Source organism: Elgaria multicarinata, chromosome 22 (assembly GCF_023053635.1).
Source record: "Elgaria multicarinata webbii isolate HBS135686 ecotype San Diego chromosome 22, rElgMul1.1.pri, whole genome shotgun sequence".
In the NCBI taxonomy this organism is placed as follows: Eukaryota; Metazoa; Chordata; class Lepidosauria; order Squamata; family Anguidae; genus Elgaria; species Elgaria multicarinata.
In genome coordinates, this window is record NC_086192.1 from 8990843 (window position 1) to 9010669 (window position 19827).

The 19827-nt window shown below is 46.1% G+C and overlaps 1 protein-coding gene across 5 annotated transcripts in view; it reads left to right on the plus strand.

Moving 5' to 3' along the window:
- BCAS3 (BCAS3 microtubule associated cell migration factor) overlaps positions 1-19827 on the plus strand; it is a 538487-nt gene that overhangs the window by 20714 nt on the left and 497946 nt on the right. For all 5 annotated transcript variants that reach the window (XM_063146608.1, XM_063146612.1, XM_063146611.1 and 2 more), the window contains 2 exons: positions 3029-3110; positions 16602-16674. In XM_063146608.1, coding sequence (XP_063002678.1) covers positions 3029-3110; positions 16602-16674 — 155 coding nt within the window. The remainder of the gene's footprint in view (positions 1-3028; positions 3111-16601; positions 16675-19827) is intronic.

Consider the following 19827-nt stretch of genomic DNA (forward strand, 5'->3'; position numbering starts at 1 on the left):
ATTGATTTTTCTTGTGAAAAATCTCTTGTTTGGCCTCGTACTAAGGATTACCTTTTTCGAATCCCCTGACTTGGTTGTTACTGTTAGTCACACCATGAATGTAACGTGTTGTTTTGCTCAGGTCTTATTTTGTATTTTTGCAAACCGCCCAGAGAGCCTTGGCTATGGGGCGGTATATAAATGAAATAAATAAATAAATAAATAAATAACTTTTATTGCATTCTTGAGGGCCTCTTGGGTCATAAATTTAATAAATAAACGTAGAAAGAATCTGCATTGTTCAAAATCGAGTTTTTTCTGAACAATCTTGCTTTTAGAGCACTCGAAACGTTGGTCATTTTTGTGTTTTGGGCCATCAGGCAAAACATAGGAAAAGGAGGAATGTAAGGAGGAATGCCCTTTTCTCAGTACGCAAATTAATTTTGAAACCTATGAAACGAGTAAAAGCGGAATTTTACTCCGCTTCGACAGCGTTTGTTTTCGTTGCATGAGTAGCGACAATGAAATAGAGTCACCTGGAAATCTTGTCTCTTAATAATAGTTCGAGGATGGGGCAGCAACTCTCACAGCTGGGTCATACAGGCTTCTGGAGGCGGTTGAGTCATGTTGTCCCTGTAGAGTTGAGCCAAAGATAATAGACAGGCAGCCATATTTAGCGGATGAAAGCCCTGTATACAGATGTCCCTTCCCTCCCAAACCTCTCTGAAGCATGCAATGCTTTTTATTTTTCCCTTTCTACAGTCTGAGGAGGAACAGAATCGCAAGTTTGTGTGACGACACCAGTTAATGAACTTCTAGAGCCGCGTTTTTACAGGAGGGAGCATACACAATTTATTTATTAACATTTATACACTGCCTTATCTGCTAAAAAGCCATTAAGGCGATGTACAGACATTTAAAACAATAAACTCTTAAAACAATTAAAGCAGGGCGCCTCAGGAATATAGGATGACATTTCCGAATAACCGTGTCAGCTCATGTCCTTTTGCCCTGTCCTGAATTTCTAATTCAAACCTTAAGTAGCAATGGGAGAGTCAGGGAAAAAAGTCCTTTAAAAGTCGTCAGGACAGGTGTGCGGGCTTAATATTTCTGGAATTATATGCCCTTCGTTTCAACTTCTGATGTCGTAAGCTGCTGGTTTTGCCAACTTGCTTCCCGGGTTCTCTTTATGTCAGCATGTTGGTTTTAAAAAAGTTTAACCTCATTACATCTGTTTTGAAGTTCTCAGCAATTTGGCACATGGCTTTGGAATGTTTGCTGTTTTCCCAGAAGTTTGACATGCCGTATCGGATCCATTCCCAAACAGTTCTGAAAATGCGTTGCGATGAGTCGTTTTTACAGGAAGTCTAGAAAGTATTTCTTCACTCACCATGACTAGATTTCTTCTAGGATTATTCCAATCATTTAGAACAGGGGTTCACAGACCCGCTTATTAGAGGCAGGCCGCGCCTTTGGCAACAAGGATCTTCCAACACACAGATTTCCTTTCTGGAGGTGCTCTTTTCCCCTATGGTTTGGAGAAGGAAAGACACTGGAGAAACCTCTTCTGAGCCTTGCGAGAGACGCCTGCGTTTCCTGAACTTCTCCAAGCTTCTACGCAAATGGGACAAGACTCCCAGTTCTTCCATAAGAACCTAAGAAGACCAAACGTCTACCCAGTCCAGTATCTTGTTAGCCACAGTGGCCAACCAGATGCTTCCTGGGAAGGCCACAAACAGGACTCATGGGCCATTGGGCCCTAGCCACTGGTATTAAGAGGCACGCTGCTCCTGATCCTAGTGGTAGCATGTCACCTTCATGCCTGGTGCCTCATGGCGCAGGGTGGATTCCTGCATTGAGCAGGGGGTTGGTCTCGATGGCCTTTTAGGCCCCTTCCAACTCTACTATTCTATGATTCTATGCCAAAGGATCCAGGGGAGGGGGAAGGAGAGCACTGGAAGTGCTTACAAATGCTGGCGAACCACTGAATAGAGTTCTCACATTTTGCACCAATTTCCATGTCCCTAGGATGAAAAGCATTTTCTCAGGAAGACATTAGGGGATAATCTGCATATATTTATTTATATATTTCATGAAGGCTACAATACAAACTTCTCCTGTTGACCTACAAAGCTTTTCACTGTCTAGTTCCTTCCTATCTCTCCTCTCTCATCTCACACTATCGCCCCGCTCGTGCTCTTCGCTCCTCTGATGCCATGTTTCTCGCCTGCCCAAGGGTCTCTCCTTCCCTTGCTCGGCTTCGTCCATTTTCTTCCGCTGCCCCTTACGCCTGAAACGCTGTTCCAGAACATTTGAGAACTACAAGTTCAACCGCAGCTTTTAAAGCTCAGCTAAAAACTTTTCTTTTTCCTAAAGCTTTTAAAACTTGATTTTGATCTGACTTTTATACTGTTAGTTTTACTCTACCCTGTGCCTGTTTGGTGCATTCTCTTCCCCTCCTTATTGTTTTATTATGATTTTATTAGAATGTAAGCCTATGCGGCAGGGTGTTGCTATTTTATTGTTTTACTCTGTACAGCACCATGTACACTGATGGTGCTATATAAAATAATAATAATAATAATAATCCACACGAGTGTCATACCTTTAGTAGGCCAACCAAAAATGTGCAAGCTTTTGAGAGCTTCAGATCTATTTATTGGGCGAGACATTATAAAAAGTGATTGAAGTTCCTTTAAGAACGTAAGAGCAGCCCTGCTGGATCAGACCAAGGGTCCATCTAGTCCAGCACTCTGTTCACACAGTGGCCAACCAGCCATCGGCCAGGGACCAACAAAGCAGGACATGGTGCAACAGCACCCTCCCGCCCATGTTCCCCAGCAACTGGTGCACACAGGCTCACTGCCTCAGATACTGGAGATAGCACACAACCATTAGGGCTAGTAGCCATTGACAACGTTCGCCTCCAGGAATTTATCCAACCTGCTTTTAAAGCCATCCAAATTGGTGGCCATCACTACATTTTAGACCAGCGAGGGAAGGCAAAAGTATTTGCTAAGGTGTGGTGTTTCTTCGTTTTGTCGCACAGATCAGTGGTGAGGCTCAGGAACTCTACTCCATCCGGCATGGCCCTGTCCGAATCGCCCGAGTCCTACCATCCCCACAGATCAGTAAGTACGGAATCCTGTTTATTAATCTCTTCGCCTCCATCCCCCCCACTTTTCTCATGACCACCCTAGTTGCTTTTTGTTCAATTACACCAAATATATAAGATGTCCTTTTAGGTTTACGGATCATCTGAAAATATCACATAATTCATGTTAATTGGGCTCACGTTTGAGAAAAACAGGCATTTTCCAAAAATGTGCGTTTTTACACTTTCATCAGCGGGGGGGGGGGGGGAAGCACGCACTTTTGGAAAATGTGCACAGGCTTGAGCATTTTTCCGTTGGCAATGTGCACTTTTCCTGTTTGATCGTGCCAAAAAATAAAAAATAAAATGGGAGGGAGGTGAAAAGGGGCTGAAACTGCATCTTGGATTGTTTTGGTGAGCCCCAAAATGTAGTTCTTCCATCCCTAACGGTGAGAGCTGTTGTGCCTGTCTTCAAAGGTTCCTGCAATCTAAGGTTGAATAAGTTGGGAAGAAGGCAGCCAGGTTGGTTTAATCAAGCACCTTTTCCATTCATAAGAATAAAAGTGGATCTGTGTCTGTCTGTCTGTCAGCACCAAGACTGTGAAACCTAGACTTCTGAAACTGAGGGTGCATACTATGGGGACCTGGGGTGTGTGCATCTCAGGATTATTTTGTTTTTAAAATGCATTAATTTTAATTCGTTTAAATGTGCCCATGTGGTTGAAGCCCACAGTAACATCTTCAGCCACTCGGGGCAGACTGCTCTAACCAGCACTTAACTTTGCAGTCCGTCTAGTTGGAAGCCAAGGGACAGAGTTATACAGCTTCCCTCTCCCCACTGCTCTGGGGCAGGCCCCCTCAGGGGAATGGAGTGGGCAGAACCCTCTCTTGAGAGGCTATGGGAGAGTGGGAAGCTGTATTACTCTGGCAGGGGCTGTGCCTAGGGGTCTCAGCGGGCATGCCTCCACGCCAGTCCTTTTACAACTTCATTGGCTGCCAGTCCAGGTCTGGGCCCGATTCAAAGTGCTGGTATTGACATTTAAAGCCCTAAACGGTTTGGGGCCAGGTTATTTGAAAGAACGCCTCCTCCCATGTGTGCCTGCCCGGACCTTAAGATCATCTACAGGGGCCTTTCTCCGTGAGCCCCTGCCAAAGGAAGTGAGGCATGTGGCTACTAGGAGGAGGGCTTTCTCCGCTGTGGCACCCTGGTTGTGGAATGAGCTCCCCAGAGAGGTCCGCCTGGCGCCTACACTGTACTGCTTTCGTCGCCAGCTGAAGACCTTTTTATTCTCTCAGTATTTTAACACTTAATTTTAACTTAAATTTAAATTTCACTGTTTTAACTCTGAATTTTAATCTTATATCAATTTTGCTGTGTGGTTTTTATCCTAGTTGTGCTTTTTATACTGTATTTTGTATTTGTGCTTTTAACCTGTTGGTTGTTTTATTGTGGTTTTAATTTTTGTGATCCGCCCAGAGAGCTTCGGCTATTGGGCGGTATGAAAATGCAATAAATAAATAAATAAATAATACATTTTATTTTTCTTCATTCTGAAAAGGCTGTGCTTTCCTTTTGATCATTTGCTATTGGATGCAGAATTTGATGTGATACAAAATCAAGTTTCTAGCCCTTATGGCATCAGCACAAAGCTAATAAATTAGTTGCCACATAGTGTTGTGGTATTTGTTTCCCCCCCGAAACAGTTTGATATTCAGCTGTTGCTGTATGAGAGAACCATTCAAATTAGTTTATGTTAAAGTGAATTAAGATTGCAATCCTATGCATGCTTGCCTGGGAGTAATTCCCATTGAACTCGATGGGGCTTAATTACAATTAGGCAGCCATAGGATTGCTGTGTAAATCATCATCAGCATTATTATTATTATTTTTTTAAAAAAGAAATATTTTCGTTCCTCTTTACATAGAGTGGTGGAAAGTAAAATCTTTGATGAAAAGCAACCTGATGCCTTATTGAACAGTATCTGGAATCGGACCTGATGCCTTATTGAACAGTATCTGGAATCGGATGAAAGTCAAGCTTGTAACGGGAGGCCTTGGATAGCCAGCGCGTGAACCGGGATTGGGAGTTGGAATAAAAGGGTTTTTTGTACAGAAGGAGCTGATAGCTATCAGTGATGCTGAAACACCCTTTTACTGGGAAGCTTTTTTGTGTGCGTAAAAAAGAAAGAAAAGACGCTTGGATCTGGGAGCAGCCGCTGGATAGGCGATTTGGCGGGTTCCCTGAAAGAGATTCTAGCCCGAGATAAGCGGCTCGTTCCCAGGTGTGAAAGGGAAAAGCTCCGTTGGTTGTTTTTTTTAACTCGGTGGCTGTTTCGACATCCTAGCTTAATAGTTTGTTGGCTATGTTGCTAAAGCACCATAAACGTTTTGATGTCGGGTCCTTTGCTGCATCAGGTTCTCGGGAGCATAAAGCCAGCTCTGTTCGGCAGAATTATTTTTTGCGCCTCGGCTTTGGGAAAGATACCTCGCTTGTAATCTGATTTGAGAAAGCTCTGTAGAGCAGCCTTCCCCCAGCCGGGTGCCTTCCAGATGGCTTGGAGGACAACTCCCATCATTCTCAGACAGCGTGGGGGAATGATGGGAGTTTTAGTCCAGCACTCAGTTAGGGAAGGCTTTTCTATAGCAACCTGCGGCCCTGTGTGTGCTTCCCCACGTCCAGACCCCAGATAAATCCAGGAAAGAAATCCTGAAGAGCTTCTGCCAGTTGGCAACACTGGGCTCAGTCAGACGGTATAAGGCAGCGTTCCAACGTTCCCAGCCAGGGCTGGCATCTATGGATGCACCAGAGGAGTACAGACTTACGCAGGGTGTGGAGAGTGTGGATAGGGAGATATTCCCCCCTCTCTCATAATACTAGGACCCAACGGTGTCATCCCACGAAGCTGATGGGTGAGAGGTTCAGGAAGGACTTCTTCACGCAGTGCATAGCGAAACCCTGGAACTCCCTACCACAAGATGGAGTGATGGCCACCCGTTTGGATGGCTTGAAAAAGGGGATGGATAAATTCCTGGAGGAGGAGAAGGCTGTCCATGGCTACTAGCCCTGATGGCTATGTGCTACCTCCAGTGTCAGTAGCAGTAAGCCTATATACACCAGTTACTAGGGAGCATGGGCAGTTGGGTGCTATTGCTATTTGGCCACCGTGGGAACAGAGTGCTGGACCAGATGAACCCTTGGTCTGATCCAGGAAGGGATGTTCTTATGGTTGGGCATCTGCTGAGAACCTAGACCCCAACAGAGGCCGAGTGACAGGAGCTCCGTGAAGTTGCTCCTCCTACTTCCCCTTGCAACCTGCTTGTTTGCCTGGCTCTCGCTCTGGCCTAGGTAACAGAGGTGTTGCTCACTGCTGCCTCTCTGTCTGTATGGAAACCAGTGCTAGCAATTACGGGGAAGAGGAGCAACACTTGACACTGCTGGCGCAAAGGGAGATTCACTGAAGGAGGGGGGGGTCTTACCCAGGGGCTATCTAAAAAGGCCGTCAAAAACCTGGAGCTGGCCCTTTCCCCTGGATTTGAAAACACTTGAGGTCCGGTGGCTTTCAGACTTGTATGTCTGCCACAGAACCATGTGTAGGCTTCTGAGAAGTGTTGTCCCTCGCTTTCAAATGTACACAGATCTAATCAATGAACTTATTGCTAGACTAAGGGTGTTTCCGGATTGGTGGCTGCTAGCACCGGCACTTGGAAGGCAGGGTGCAGCAATTCCATTAACAGATGTTTTGTGTGGAAAGGAACAAGCATCAGTGGGAAAGCACAAGAGGGCTGTAAGTTGAACAGGATGTTATCTGTCTCACACACCAACAAAGTGACATTCCATGAATGAGGCTGGACGATTGCAAGATAAAAGCCTAGTCTAGAAGCACCCTGGAACTCAGAAAACCCAATTGACTGAATTATTTTCAGTTGCGGGGACAGCCCTTAAATATCGATAACTTGGCTCAATGCAATTTTTGCCTTAGAATCATAGGATAGCAGAGTTGGAAGGGGCCTACAAGGCCATCGAGTCCAACCCCCTGCTCAGTGCAGGAATCCACCCTAAAGCATCCCTGACAGATGGCTGTCCAGCTTCCTCTAGTGTGGGAGAGCCCACCACCTCCCTAGGGAACTGATTCCACCGTCGCACTGCTCTAACAGTCAGGAAGTTTTCCCTGATGTCCAGCCGGAATCTGGCTTCCTTTATCTTGAGCCCGTTATTCCGTGTCCTGCACTCTGGGAGGATCGAGAAGAGATCCCGGCCCCAATGGATGGCACTTTCAGCCTTGTGAAAGTGCCATCCATTGGGTCGTATTGCAAAGTACTCTGCCCAGCAAATTGACTTGCCCCTGAGACCGTAGAAAAACGGGGAAGACAAATGGCCTTGTAGCAGCAATTCCAGTTCAAAATAACGGCGTGACGTGAAACGTCTTGCGTGGCCTTGGGTTGAGTTTCAAGTTACACAGAATGTCGTGTCGCTCCCATCTGTGACTCTGCTGTTCCTTTCCGTTTTCAAAGGCAACCTCAGAGGCTGACTTAGCGCGTTTCTCTGTGTTAAATAAAGTAATAATAATTATTTAGGTTGCTCCGTAAAGGAAGGCAGATGTTAAAATGCTTGTATGTGGTCAGTCGTCTTGGGTGGCTACGTGGTTTTCCAGTCTCTTAATACAAAAGTAATTCTTTAGCAGACGTACTGCACAAACTTAACTTAGTAGGTGACCCAGCGGTTGCAGTTTCTAAGCAGCCTAACATGAAGGCAAGGTGGGTCTTGCTTCTTAAATGCTACTATTTAAGTGACGTGTTTCTGCTTTGTCGGTGGTACAATGAAAGCCAGCCTGCGTTAGACCTTAAAAAGAAATTATAGAACATAATTCTCATATGCTGAAACCCTTTAAGAGCTACATATTAAAATATGGGCAAAAGTTCTAATGAAATCCATCTTTAAAAACCCTTTCTTGACTGGGTTGGCCCCTGCTTGGGTTGAACTTTTATTTATTGTTGAACATATAGTTTTCGTTGCTCAAATGTAGTAGCCACATGAGAAGGGTATGCATTTCACTTCACCTGCTTTTAAGGTTGACCTTGGAAACTTTTTACTAACATAACAACATATGGACTGGAGCTGAAGTGATTGTCTCAGAATATAAGGAAGATAAATTACTCCTTATAAAAGCAAAATGGATTTTTCTTTTCTTTTTTTGCTTGGTTTTGCTTCTTCCTTACATAGCGCTAGAATTTGAGGTCACCAATGCAATTTTTGTTTAGCAGTCGATTCGGGACGAACAAAAGGCAGCGCTTCACTGCTGTGAAAAGTAGCGGCTTAGATCCAGGTCTTAGATGCAGATCTGCATTTTGTTGTGAGGAGTCTAAAAGAAGTGGAGGATTGATGCAAAACAGCTGGAATAGAACATTAAACGTATTAAATATTAAATGTATTAAATACTCAGAGCCATGATATTCTGAAAATAAGAATGTAGTGCTTGTCATTCATTCTCCTAAGCACAGGCCATAGCTTAGTGGTAGAGCACAGACTTTGCGTGGCGGAGGTCCCAGGTTTTGATCCCCAGCATCTCCAGGGAAGGCTAGAAAAATATCCTGAAATGCTGGAGAGCTGCTGCCAGTCAGTGTCAACAGTACTGGGCTAGATGGACCAAGGCAACTTCCTGTATTCTTATAGAATCATAGAATCATAGAATAGCAGAGCTGGAAGGGGCCTACAAGGCCATCGAGTCCAACCCCCTGCTCAATGCAGGAATCCACCCTAAAGCATCCCTGACAGATGGTTGTCCAGCTGCCTCTTGAAGGCCTCTAGTGTGGGAGAGCCCACCACCTCCCTAGGTAACTGATTCCATTGTCACACTGCTCTAACAGTCTGGAAGTTTTTCCTGATGTCCAGCTGGAATCTGGCTTCCTTTAACTTGAGCCCGTTATTCCGTGTCCTGCACTCTGGGAGGATCGAGAAGAGATCCTGGCCCTCCTCTGTGTGACAACCTTTGAAGTATTTGAAGAGTGCTGTCACGTCTCCCCTCAATCTTCTCTTCTCCAGGCTAATCCCAGAGGATCCCAGAGGCTTTCCACTGAACTGGCTGGAGCATTTCAAAGCTGGGAGCAAGTTCACTTCTTGGAGATCTGTTAGAATGAATCTTACTTGTATTCTTTTCCTTATGTCTGCAGATGTTTATGTTTTATTGAAAGAGAGAGAGAGAGAAAGAAAGCTGAAAACTTAGGGATAAGGCCTGGAACATCCTGGAGGGAGCCAGCCCCCTGAACTCTTACTGACTGATTATTTATTAAGTTTATATCTCATCTTTCCATTAAAAGTGGTGCTCAAGCTAACCTACGGCCCTTCTTAAAAAAGGACAGGGACATAGGATAGGTGACTTCCACCTGCTCAGACAGTTCATTTCCTCTCTCCCACTATTAACTACACTGAATCATAGAATAGTACAGTTGGAGGGGCCTGTAAGGCCATTGAGTCCAACCCCCAGCTCAGTTCAGAAATCTATCTTAAAGCATGCCTGTCCAGCTGCATCTTGAAGGCCTCTAGTATGGGAGAGCCCACGACCTCCCTAGGTCACTGGTTCCATTGTTGTACTGCTCTAACAGGAAGTTTTTCCTGATGTCCAGCTGGAATCTGGCTTCTTGTAAGTTGAGCCCATTATTCCATGATTGAGAAGAGATCCTGGCCCTCCTCTGCGGGACAACCTTTCAAGTAGTTGAAGAGTGCTCTCATGTCTCCCCTCAATCTTCTCTTCTCCAGGCTAAACAGGCCCAGTTGTTTCCGTCTCTCATGGGGCTTTGTTTCCAGACCCCTGATCATCCTCATTGCCCTCCTCTGAACCCCCTCCAGCTTGTCTGCGTCCTTCTTGAAGTGTGGTGCCCAGAACTGGACGCAGGACTCAAGATGAAGCCTAACCAGGGCCGAATGGAGGAGAACTAGTACCTCGTGCTAGACCACGGATGGAACTCCAGATGCTTTGGCCTACAACTCCCTTTAGCCCTTGCCAGCCTAGACCATGCTGAGGGATGATGGGAATTTGTTTAATTGCTTGTTACGTTTAAATCCTGTCTTCTTCTCCAAGGAGCCCAGGATGGCATACATGGTCCTCCTCTCCCATTCCCCCCCCCCCCCCCGTACAACAGCTCTGTGAGGAAGGTTTGGCAGAGAGTCAGTGTAAGAAGCATGTAGGTCAGCCTTCCTCAACCTGGGGCGCTCCAGATGTGTTGGACTACAACTCCCAGAATGCCCCAGCCAGCTGGCTGGGGCATTCTGGGAGATGCAGTCCAACACATCTGGAGCGCCCCAGGTTGAGGAAGGCTGATGTAGGTACTGCATATAGGTGTTTTGTGTGTTTTTGATATGGGGGAGCTTCCAGTCATGCCAGCTTCACCCGCCACCTGATGCGGTACTACAGTTCATCTGCCGTTTTTGCTGGCTAGTAATCTTGAATGTGAGGTCTCCGCAGTGATACCCGAGTGAGGATCTGAACCCACGTCCGCTGTTTTATCTGGGACGTTATGTTGTTTTTCGCACAGCCTCAGTGCCAAGGTTTTCCCAGCTTCTAGATAAGTGCAGAGCTGCTGTTTTTCTGCAGCTTACAGAACCAAGTGATAGAATCTTGAAGTGATACAATCGCAGGAGGGGGTGTGTGTCCGGGTCCACAAATGTTGGCTTGGCTTTCTAGCCAACTGGTGTTTGTAGTGGCCACTAATGTCTTCTCTGGAAGAGGGAATCCCCGCTTCTGTTTTCCTTGAAGCCTTAATGAAAAAATACAAACAAAACGTAGTACTCCCCCTTCCCACTTCAATGAAAAGCTCTTTCAACGATGCTGTAGCCGGTGCAGAAATTGAGAGCTCTATTCAGGGGCCCATAAGTCTTCTCTTGCCTTAGCCAGCCATTACTTTTCAGGGCCCCCCAAAGGTCACCTTGGCATGCACAAACAGGGTCTTCTCTAATCTTATGGACAAGTCAGAGACGAGGGATGGTTTCTCGCAGCTGCGTCCGGAGCCCTCCTATTTGTCCCTCCCTCAAACCGCTGTGAAAATGAGACTTCTGGGATCACGGGTCTGTGCCGTGCCAGGAACCCTACATTTCTTGAATGCTGCCTTACGTTAAAGAACAGCAGCAGCACACCCCTGCAAGCAGAAAGCTAGCTCATCAGCGGGAGAGAGCGAGCTTCTAGTCCAGCTCCCCTTTCCCCTTAAGGCCCCATTTTGTTCGTTTAAATGTGGGGAGCACTTAGAAGCCGTATCGTCCACCCATCGGTCAAAGCGGTAGAGTTGTTGGAGACGTCTCTAGTTGTTGGAGACGTAGCCCGAGCCAACTGTGAGAAAATGCCTTTAGCTATTCTTGGCGAAGCGTTAGCGTTTTTTGTCTCTCTCTCTCCCCCCCCCCCCACTTCTTAATTGAGAATGGCTCGCTCTGACACAGCTTGTGAAATTCCTGCTGCTTAATGGAAACCTTCATTATGTTTTGTGTTCATTTCAGAGGGGCCGAACGATGACAGACCTTTTAAAAAAAAAATCTTTTAAAATAAAAAACCAACGATTCCACTAAGCGGAATTGTGGAGTAGGTGGCGCCTCGTTGGCAGCGGAGACAGTTTTCATTACTTTAATTGTGCGGTTTATCAGGATTTTCAGCTTTTGGGGTGGGAGGGAGAGTTAAATGCAATAGTGTTATGACAGAATTAAAAGGATTTGGAATAAAAGGGAGTTTAGGGAGGCCGGAGGAGGCCTTTGCAACGGGATTTCCATACCTTTTGATTTGATGGGTTTGGCGGGCTGCAGGCTTAAGAAAGAAATTCCCTATAAATTGCCGTTTGGCGTCCTGTTAAACGCGCAGCACTGAGCAGGTGTGTCACGGCAGCGAATCGCACATGTGAAGCAAACACGATTTTAGATATTAGAAATAAAATAGACCTGTAATCCACTATAACTCGGAAGGATTAAATCCTTTCCATCTCCCGCCCGGACTGTTTGTGGGACGGGCGGAGATGCCTCCCCTGTGAAGTATTCAAAGAGTCCAACGCATGTGGTTGCTGTTTGCCCTTCTACAGGCAAAGAAGCTCATCACTGGATCCCACGTTGGGCAAAGTCGCTTATCCTCATGGATTTTTCTAGAGTAGCAATTTTTTAAAAAGTCTGCATTTGTGAAAATCTTTTGTCGCAGCCAATTGCGTCATGCATTTGGTTTTAAAAGTGAGTGTTCGGTCCCCACTGCCAAATGAAATGTTGTCGTTTCTGTCCTAACGCGGTTTAGTGCTTGGTTGCTGATGGCTTTCCCGTCTAAATATTCAAAGTTGCACCCCCTGGTTACAGCTCCGTTAAGGAGTATATGTCCTCGAACCATATCTGAGCAGTTTAAAGGCTTGTTGTGCGTGGAGAGCCTTTGCATCGGGGGTGGGCAGCATTCTGTTGAGGGCCACATTGCTTGGGGAAAATTTGTTGGGGGATGCATGCTGATGGTGGCTCAAAGTGGGTGAGACTACCATTTTCTATCCCTTACATTCTTTCTCTCTCTTTGCCGCCCCTTTGCAAACCCCTTTCCCCGCTCACTCTGTCACCCCCTCTCTCTGCCACCCCCTTTCCCCCTCTCTCAAACCCTTTTCTCTCTCTCTATCTCAAATGTTCACTCTCTGCAACCCCCTTCCCCTCTCACTCTCTGCCACCCCCTCTCTTTCTCTTTCCCACCCCCTTTTTCTCTCTTTACCTGAAACTCTCTCTCTCTCTGCCACCCCTTTCCTCCCTCACTCTCTGCCACCCCCTCTTTCTCTTTCTGACCCCCTTTTTCTCTCTTTACCTGAAACACACTCTCTCTCTGCCACCCCTTTTCCCTCTCACTCTCTGCCACCCCCTCTCTTTCTCTTTCCGACCCCCTTTTTCTCTCTTTACCTGAAACATACTCTCTCTCTGCCACCCCTTTCCCCCTCACTCTCTGCCACCCCCTCTCTTTCTCTTTCCGACCCCCTTTTTCTCTCTTTACCTGAAACGTACTCTCTCTCTCTGCCACCCCTTTTCCCTCTCACTCTCTGCCACCCCCTCTCTTTCTCTCTTCCCAAACCCTTTTCTCTCTCTCTATCTCAAATGCTCACTCTCTGCAACCCTCTTCCCCCTCACTCTCTGCCACCCCCTCTCTTTCTCTTTCCGACCCCCTTTTTCTCTCTTTACCTGAAACGTACTCTCTCTCTCTGCCACCCCTTTCCCCCTCACTCTCTGCCACCCCCTCTCTTTCTCTTTCCGACCCCCTTTTTCTCTCTTTACCTGAAACGTACTCTCTCTCTCTGCCACCCCTTTTCCCTCTCACTCTCTGCCACCCCCTCTCTTTCTCTCTTCCCAAACCCTTTTCTCTCTCTCTATCTCAAATGCTCACTCTCTGCAACCCTCTTCCCCCTCACTCTCTGCCACCCCCTCTCTTTCTCTTTCCGACCCCCTTTTTCTCTCTTTACCTGAAACGTACTCTCTCTCTCTGCCACCCCTTTTCCCTCTCACTCTCTGCCACCCCCTCTCTTTCTCTCTTCCCAAACCCTTTTCTCTCTATCTATCTCAAATGCTCACTCTCTGCAACCCTCTTCCCCCTCACTCTCTGCCACCCCCCTCTCTTTCTCTCTTCCCTTTTTCAGCAAATGGTCGTTGAGTGTGTTTAAACTGTGGTTATGTAGCCACCATGGCTAGGAATGGTTCACACGACACACTAAGCCATAATGTTTAGTTCGGCGGCACAGGGTTGCTAATAAATAAAATGTTTTGCATCAAAATGTAGTATATTCTGATGAAGCACCTCTTCTGGTATGAACCCAACCCATACACTACGATCGACATCTGAGGCCCTCTTCTGAGCGAAGCTGACAACAAGGGAGAGGGCCCTTTTGGTGGTGGCTCCCTCGATTGCCGAACTCTCTCCCCCGTGAGGCCCGCCTGAAGCCAACATTGTCATCTTCCTGCCACCAGGTTAAGACTTTCTTCTATTCCCAGGTGGTTGATGGCAATACGGGCTCTTCAATGCACCGGTGGAATTGTCTATGGTTGTCACTGACGTTTAGTTGTTTTATGGAGTGGCGATACTTTAGTGGGTAGCTGTTTTAGCGCTTTTAAATCTTTTGTTTTAATTTTGTTGTATGTTGCTTTTTTTTCTTTTTCTTTTTGAGAAAGGCACCTAAGAAATAATGATAATAATCCTCATCATTTGACAAAGGTTCTCCTGATCAGGGTTCCTCTGGGATTGATGAATCTCTCTCTCTCTCTCTCTCTCTCTCTCTCTCTCTCTCCCCCCCTCTTTTTTTTTTCTCCCCTCAACCCTCTCATCATTTTTCATTTTTCTTTTCCAGTTGACCCTACACCTTCTCTGGCTTTTGGCATCTACTCAGCTTGCTCAGACTCCATTGGACTGTTTTGGGTTGTGTCACACACACACACACTTGGGTTCTCTCTTTTTTTCTCTTAGATTTTTTGTATTCTGCAAATTTTGGAGCTTGCCTGCCGGATCCCTCCCTCTTGTTTTTCAGCAACCCCATTTTTGGCTCCATTTCTGTTGGCATGGGGCATGGAGTTCACTCTTAGAGGTGGTCTAATTAGAAATCCGTTGCAGCCTGTGTTAGATTTCTTCAAGACCCTGTTTGTTTATTTTTTTTAAAAGACCCTTTCTGGTATGTAGAATATTTGATGCAATGCTCTTTTATGCTTGCATTTTAAATAAAGCTTGATCAGGTCTGTTGGGAGCGACCATTTTTGTTTGCCCAGGGTTTTTTTTTTTTTTAAAAAAAGAGTTTCAAATGTTTATCAGCAGGTCGGTTCATATAATGCAAATGTGACTTGTAGAAAGCGGCGTTGATGCTGAAACTGTCTCTGTGAGTCATTCAATGTTGAATAAACCAAGACATAATTAGGAGGAGGAGTTCCATAGATGATTGGTAAACCTTTTAAGTGCACAAATTGTACCCATGCTCTTTAATCTTCTTGAGGACTGTTGAGAGAAAAATCTGTCTGTGTGTGTTAATGGTTTTTTCTGTTCAGATTATTTCAGATTAATGCATTTTAGAAGCCCACAGTTAAACTGTGAATTAAGCTTTGATGGGAATACTTTCTGTTGATCAAATAACCTGGATTCTAATGGAAGGCCAAAGCAACTGTTAACAAGTGCTTCCATATTTTTTTTTTAAAGTTCACTTCTATTTTCTGAGACGCTCAGGTCTTGGGTAGGAACAGAACATTCTTCAACGTGGTTGACTCAGTTTCTTTAAGTGTTCTGTTGTTGCATAATAATAACAACAACAACAACAACAACAACAATAATAATAATTCTTGCCCGCCTCTCCATTTTGATCAAGGCAGGGAGCAACAATAAATAATAAAATACATCTCCGCAGTTTAATTAGTTCTCATTTTTCCTGGCTGCTTTTTGAAATGCTGTCCCCCCCCTCTCCTCCCCTCCCCCAAGTAGCTTACAAAGCCGAGCAAAAATTAAAATGCGAAGCCAAATGAAAAAGCAGCAGCAACAATAATAACCATCAAAATTTAAATTCTTACAATACCTTTTCAATTACACATTCACGCCAAGCAGGAAGGTAAGAGTTCCACATGAGAGACTAAAAATCCTCCTTAGCCAAAAGTGACTTAAAGTAAAACAAAATCAACAAAATCTTAAGGGCTCACTTGAAGATTAACAGGGCAGGGGCTGACTATCAGTTCATCTACACCAAGCAGGATATCCCACTATGAAAGTGGTATGAAAAGTGGTATATAAAAGGCAGGATCCACACAGCTGCTTTATAGCGGTATTGAAGTGCACTGACAACTGTTGGGGCCCATTGACACATACCATATACCTCTTTCATACTTCTATATCCTTCTTGGTGTGGCTTCTGCCTTTTATATACTGCTTTCATAGTGGAATATCCAGCTTGGTGTACATGAGCCGTATGTCTTGTGGGAGAGAGTTCCACAAATAAGGAGCCACTGCTAAGAAGACCTTATGCCGTGTGCCTACCAATTGAATTGTTGCTAATGGTGGACAGACAAGGAGGGTCCCTCCAGCGGATCTTAAGTCTCAGGCAGGGTTGAGGCTGCCTTCCTTCTTGCCCCCAGCCTTGAATATTTTGTGGTCCAATTGTGGTGGACCTTGATACGTACCCAGGCCTCGTGAACGTCCCACGCCGCAAAACTAGCGAGCCGAGAAGAAAACTGGACCACGACATGCGAGTTTCTCATGGGAAGGTTTTGATGTGCAGAAGCATCCAACCCCCCCCCCCCATGTGCCATCCGAAGGGGCTACAGTCTAGTCCGGCAAGAGCCACGTTATGCGGTATTTTGTTCGGTTGTCCGTTTTAATTATTTATATCCCACTTTTCAAATGAATTTTTCAACGCAGTGCAAAAACGAAATCTGCTTTTGCGCCTTACGGTGCAGGTCTTTTAAGAAAGCTTGAAAGCCACTTTCAATTGGTGTTGAACTTGGCCTTATTTCTCAATGTCGACAGCGCTTTCTTTCGCATGTTAAAAGAAGAACGAACTCATTTGTGTGTGTTCTGATCTATTCAGGTCCTCAGAAGAGTGATAACTTTGCAGAGAAGAGACCTCTCCTTGCAGTGTGCAAAAGCATCGGATCTTCTGGGTAAGGCGACCGCTTCCAGTCGGGTAGCTGCGTTAGAGCGTTGCAAGGAAAACAGCCAAGTGCCCTGTGACGCTTTAAAATACCAGCCAGGTTGATTGTGGCGTAACCTTTCATGGGCCAAAGAGCCCATTTTATCAGATGTATGAACTTCTGGCTAAAACACATCTTAAGCTCAGGCCCCACCTTCTGGCCGCTTGATCTGCGATGCCTCCGGACTTTCTGAGACTCCAGCAAACACTCCCTCAAGTACATCCTTGCAGCCATAAGGGCTAGAAACTTGTTTTCCTTTAAAAATAAAAAAAGGGTTTGGAGGAGCTTAAGGGCTAGGAACATGTTATTTTCTCCTTCCTTTAGAAAGAGAGAGAGAGAGAGAGTTCATTCTATGCCCAGTGCCGTGTTTTGTGCTTTTCCTGCAATTTCGTGAAATCACACGCAGGCCTACCTATGAGAAATGAAATTGGCTTATGTGCTCCTCGCATTCCGCTGCCGTGGGGCTCGCAGATAAGGCGTGCCTTGTGCATGGTGCCTATTGTGTTTTAACAGCCCTGGGAAGGTGGAGGGGGGAAGAGAGAAGGAGAGAGAAGAAGACTGTTAAAACATTGTCCTTTAGAATATGTTTACGACACACAAGGCTGTTTACACTGGTGATTATATGCTTGTCAGGATGTTTATAATCCCACAAGCAGCCTTTTTGGTCGAAAGGACTGCACGTAATTCTTGGACCACAAACGCTGCGTTGCGGTTGTCTGTCTGTCAGGCGTCTCTCTCTCATTAATTCGCATCCATTAACTCGCATCCAGTGGGAGAACCGAAGGAGGGTGTAGAGTTTGGCTCACGGGCAAAGCGGGAATGTAAAAAACATAGTTGGGCCCAGGTATTCTGTGCGGCTTTCCTTCTGTATCAAGGGAAGCCGAATTCTGCAATCGAATTCCATTACGTGCTTTGTTGTCATCATTCTGCTTCTTCTAATTCAGTGGAGAAGAGCTAGGCAATATCTGGCCGCAGGAACACTTTATCTGGTGATCCTCCTGGCTTCTGAGAGTATTGCCCAATGTGTCGTCCGCATGCTTTCAAGTCTTTCTTGCAACCATCATGAGAACTAGAAACATGTTGTTGTTTTTACACAACAACATGCCATCCAAGTTTCTCAGGATGCTGGGATTTGCGTCGAGGTCCTTGATGGTTTCTAATCGTTTCGCTGGTTCCTAATTGTTTGGTGACTGCCTTTGCTTGGCTTTACTTGGCATTTTCAGTGAGCCTTCTAAGAACTCGAAGAAGCCTTTTGGCCCAAGCGCCGTTTGCGCAACGGCACTTCGGGATTAGGCTGATCTCGGTTTGTCTGTCTCTGTTAACATGTCGGTTTCGCCTTTGCACATGAGGGCTTAGGCTAAATTTCTAGCATTGTCAGAAGGTAGCAGGTGGTGGGGAAAGGCTCCACCTGACCCTGGAGGTGCTGGGGAGGTGCTCTGTGTGTGTGTGTGTTTATTTATTTATTTATTTATTTATTTATTGCATTTCTATACCGCCCAATAGCCAGAGCTCTATTGGAGACAGAACTGGTGTAAATAGGACCAATGGTCTGATTCAGTATATAACATCCTCACATAGAATCATAGAATCATAGAATAGCAGAGTTGGAAGGGGCCTCCAAGGCCATCGAGTCCAACCCCCTGCTCAATGCAGGAATCCACCCTAAAGCATCCCTGACAGATGTCTGTCCAGCTGCCTCTTGAAGGCCTCTAGTGTGGGAGAGCCCACAACCTCCCTAGGTAGCTGATTCCACCGTCGCACTGCTCTAACAGTCAGGAAGTTTTTCCTGATGTCCAACCGGAATCTGGCTTCCTTTAACTTGAGCCCGTTATTCCGTGTCCTGCACTCTGGGAGGATCGAGAAGAGATCCTGGCCTTCCTCTGTGTGACAACCTTTTAAGTATTTGAAGAGTGCTATCAGGTCTCCCCTCAATCTCCTCTTCTCCAGGCTAAACATATTCCTCTGCCAAGCACCTGAAAGCATGCCTAGTTTTGGCTCGCTTTGCTACGAGTTCTGGGCAACTGCAAAAAGTCTTAGATGCGTTTCAGAACCTCTGGTCCATGTAGGTTTGCCTTGTTCTCTGAGGCTGACCCCTGCCAGCTTGCTCCTGACTCAGACCTCAATATCCTGTGCTTGCAGAACCGCGAAATACGGATCACCGACTAATTGGGGAAGCAAACATCCTTGGATCAAGACTGAGGGAAGTGGCTGTCAAGCCTGTCTCCCTTTAAGGAAGACTTTGCAGATTGACTTGTCTGCCGAGCGAACGGATGCCATGGAAGCTAGATTGCGGGGCATATCACAGGGAGCATGCTCAGTTCATATGGTTCACTGGCTGGGCCTGTTGGGCCACATGGCATAAAGGTAAGAGTGCAGCCCTGTGGTTGCCAGAGAAGATCGTCCATGGTGGACCTCTGTGAAGGTGGCTCTTCAGAAAAGCTTGCCGGTCATTTTTGATCTTCTCACTGAGGTGCTCTGGGTAAGCTTCTGAAGAGCTTGGCTCTTCCTCTGTAAAGGATCGCAGGGAGGCATACGTAAGATCGAAAACAAGCAAGACACTCCCTCCCCATAGGCCCACAATCTAAAAGATGACACAAGAGGAAAAAGGGATGAGATGGGGAGAGGGAAACAGTTAAACATGAGCTCCAATTCTTAAAGCTATAAAGTTCTAATAATGAGCGGAAACCGGAGGAAGCTGGTCTCTCATCGGAGCTAATGGCATGGCTCTTCTCCTCTGCTGCAGCCTGATGGGATGTCTGCTGCTAGATGACAGTTGATAGAGGTGGGAGCTGCCCATGCATCGTCCTTCCATCGTTTGCTTTCTGCTGCAGCCCCGGGAGCTGACCTAGCATAACCCAGTTGCATGAGGGGAAGACTGCAGACGGCGCTTTTCTGTCTCCTTGCTGACCTGAGATGACCAAGTCGGTACGTCTGTGACATTTCTCAGGCAAGAAAACAAACAAAGATGCTCAGCTCTGCTGTTCTTTGTAAACAGCCCCGGACGGAGCTGTTGCAAGAGGTCCTGTTGGCAACGTTCAGATGAAGTGTTCCTTGCCGTTTTTGTCCACGTTCCAACATCGGTTCCAAGCGAGCTGCTGGGTCACACCTGTACAGAAAGCGACG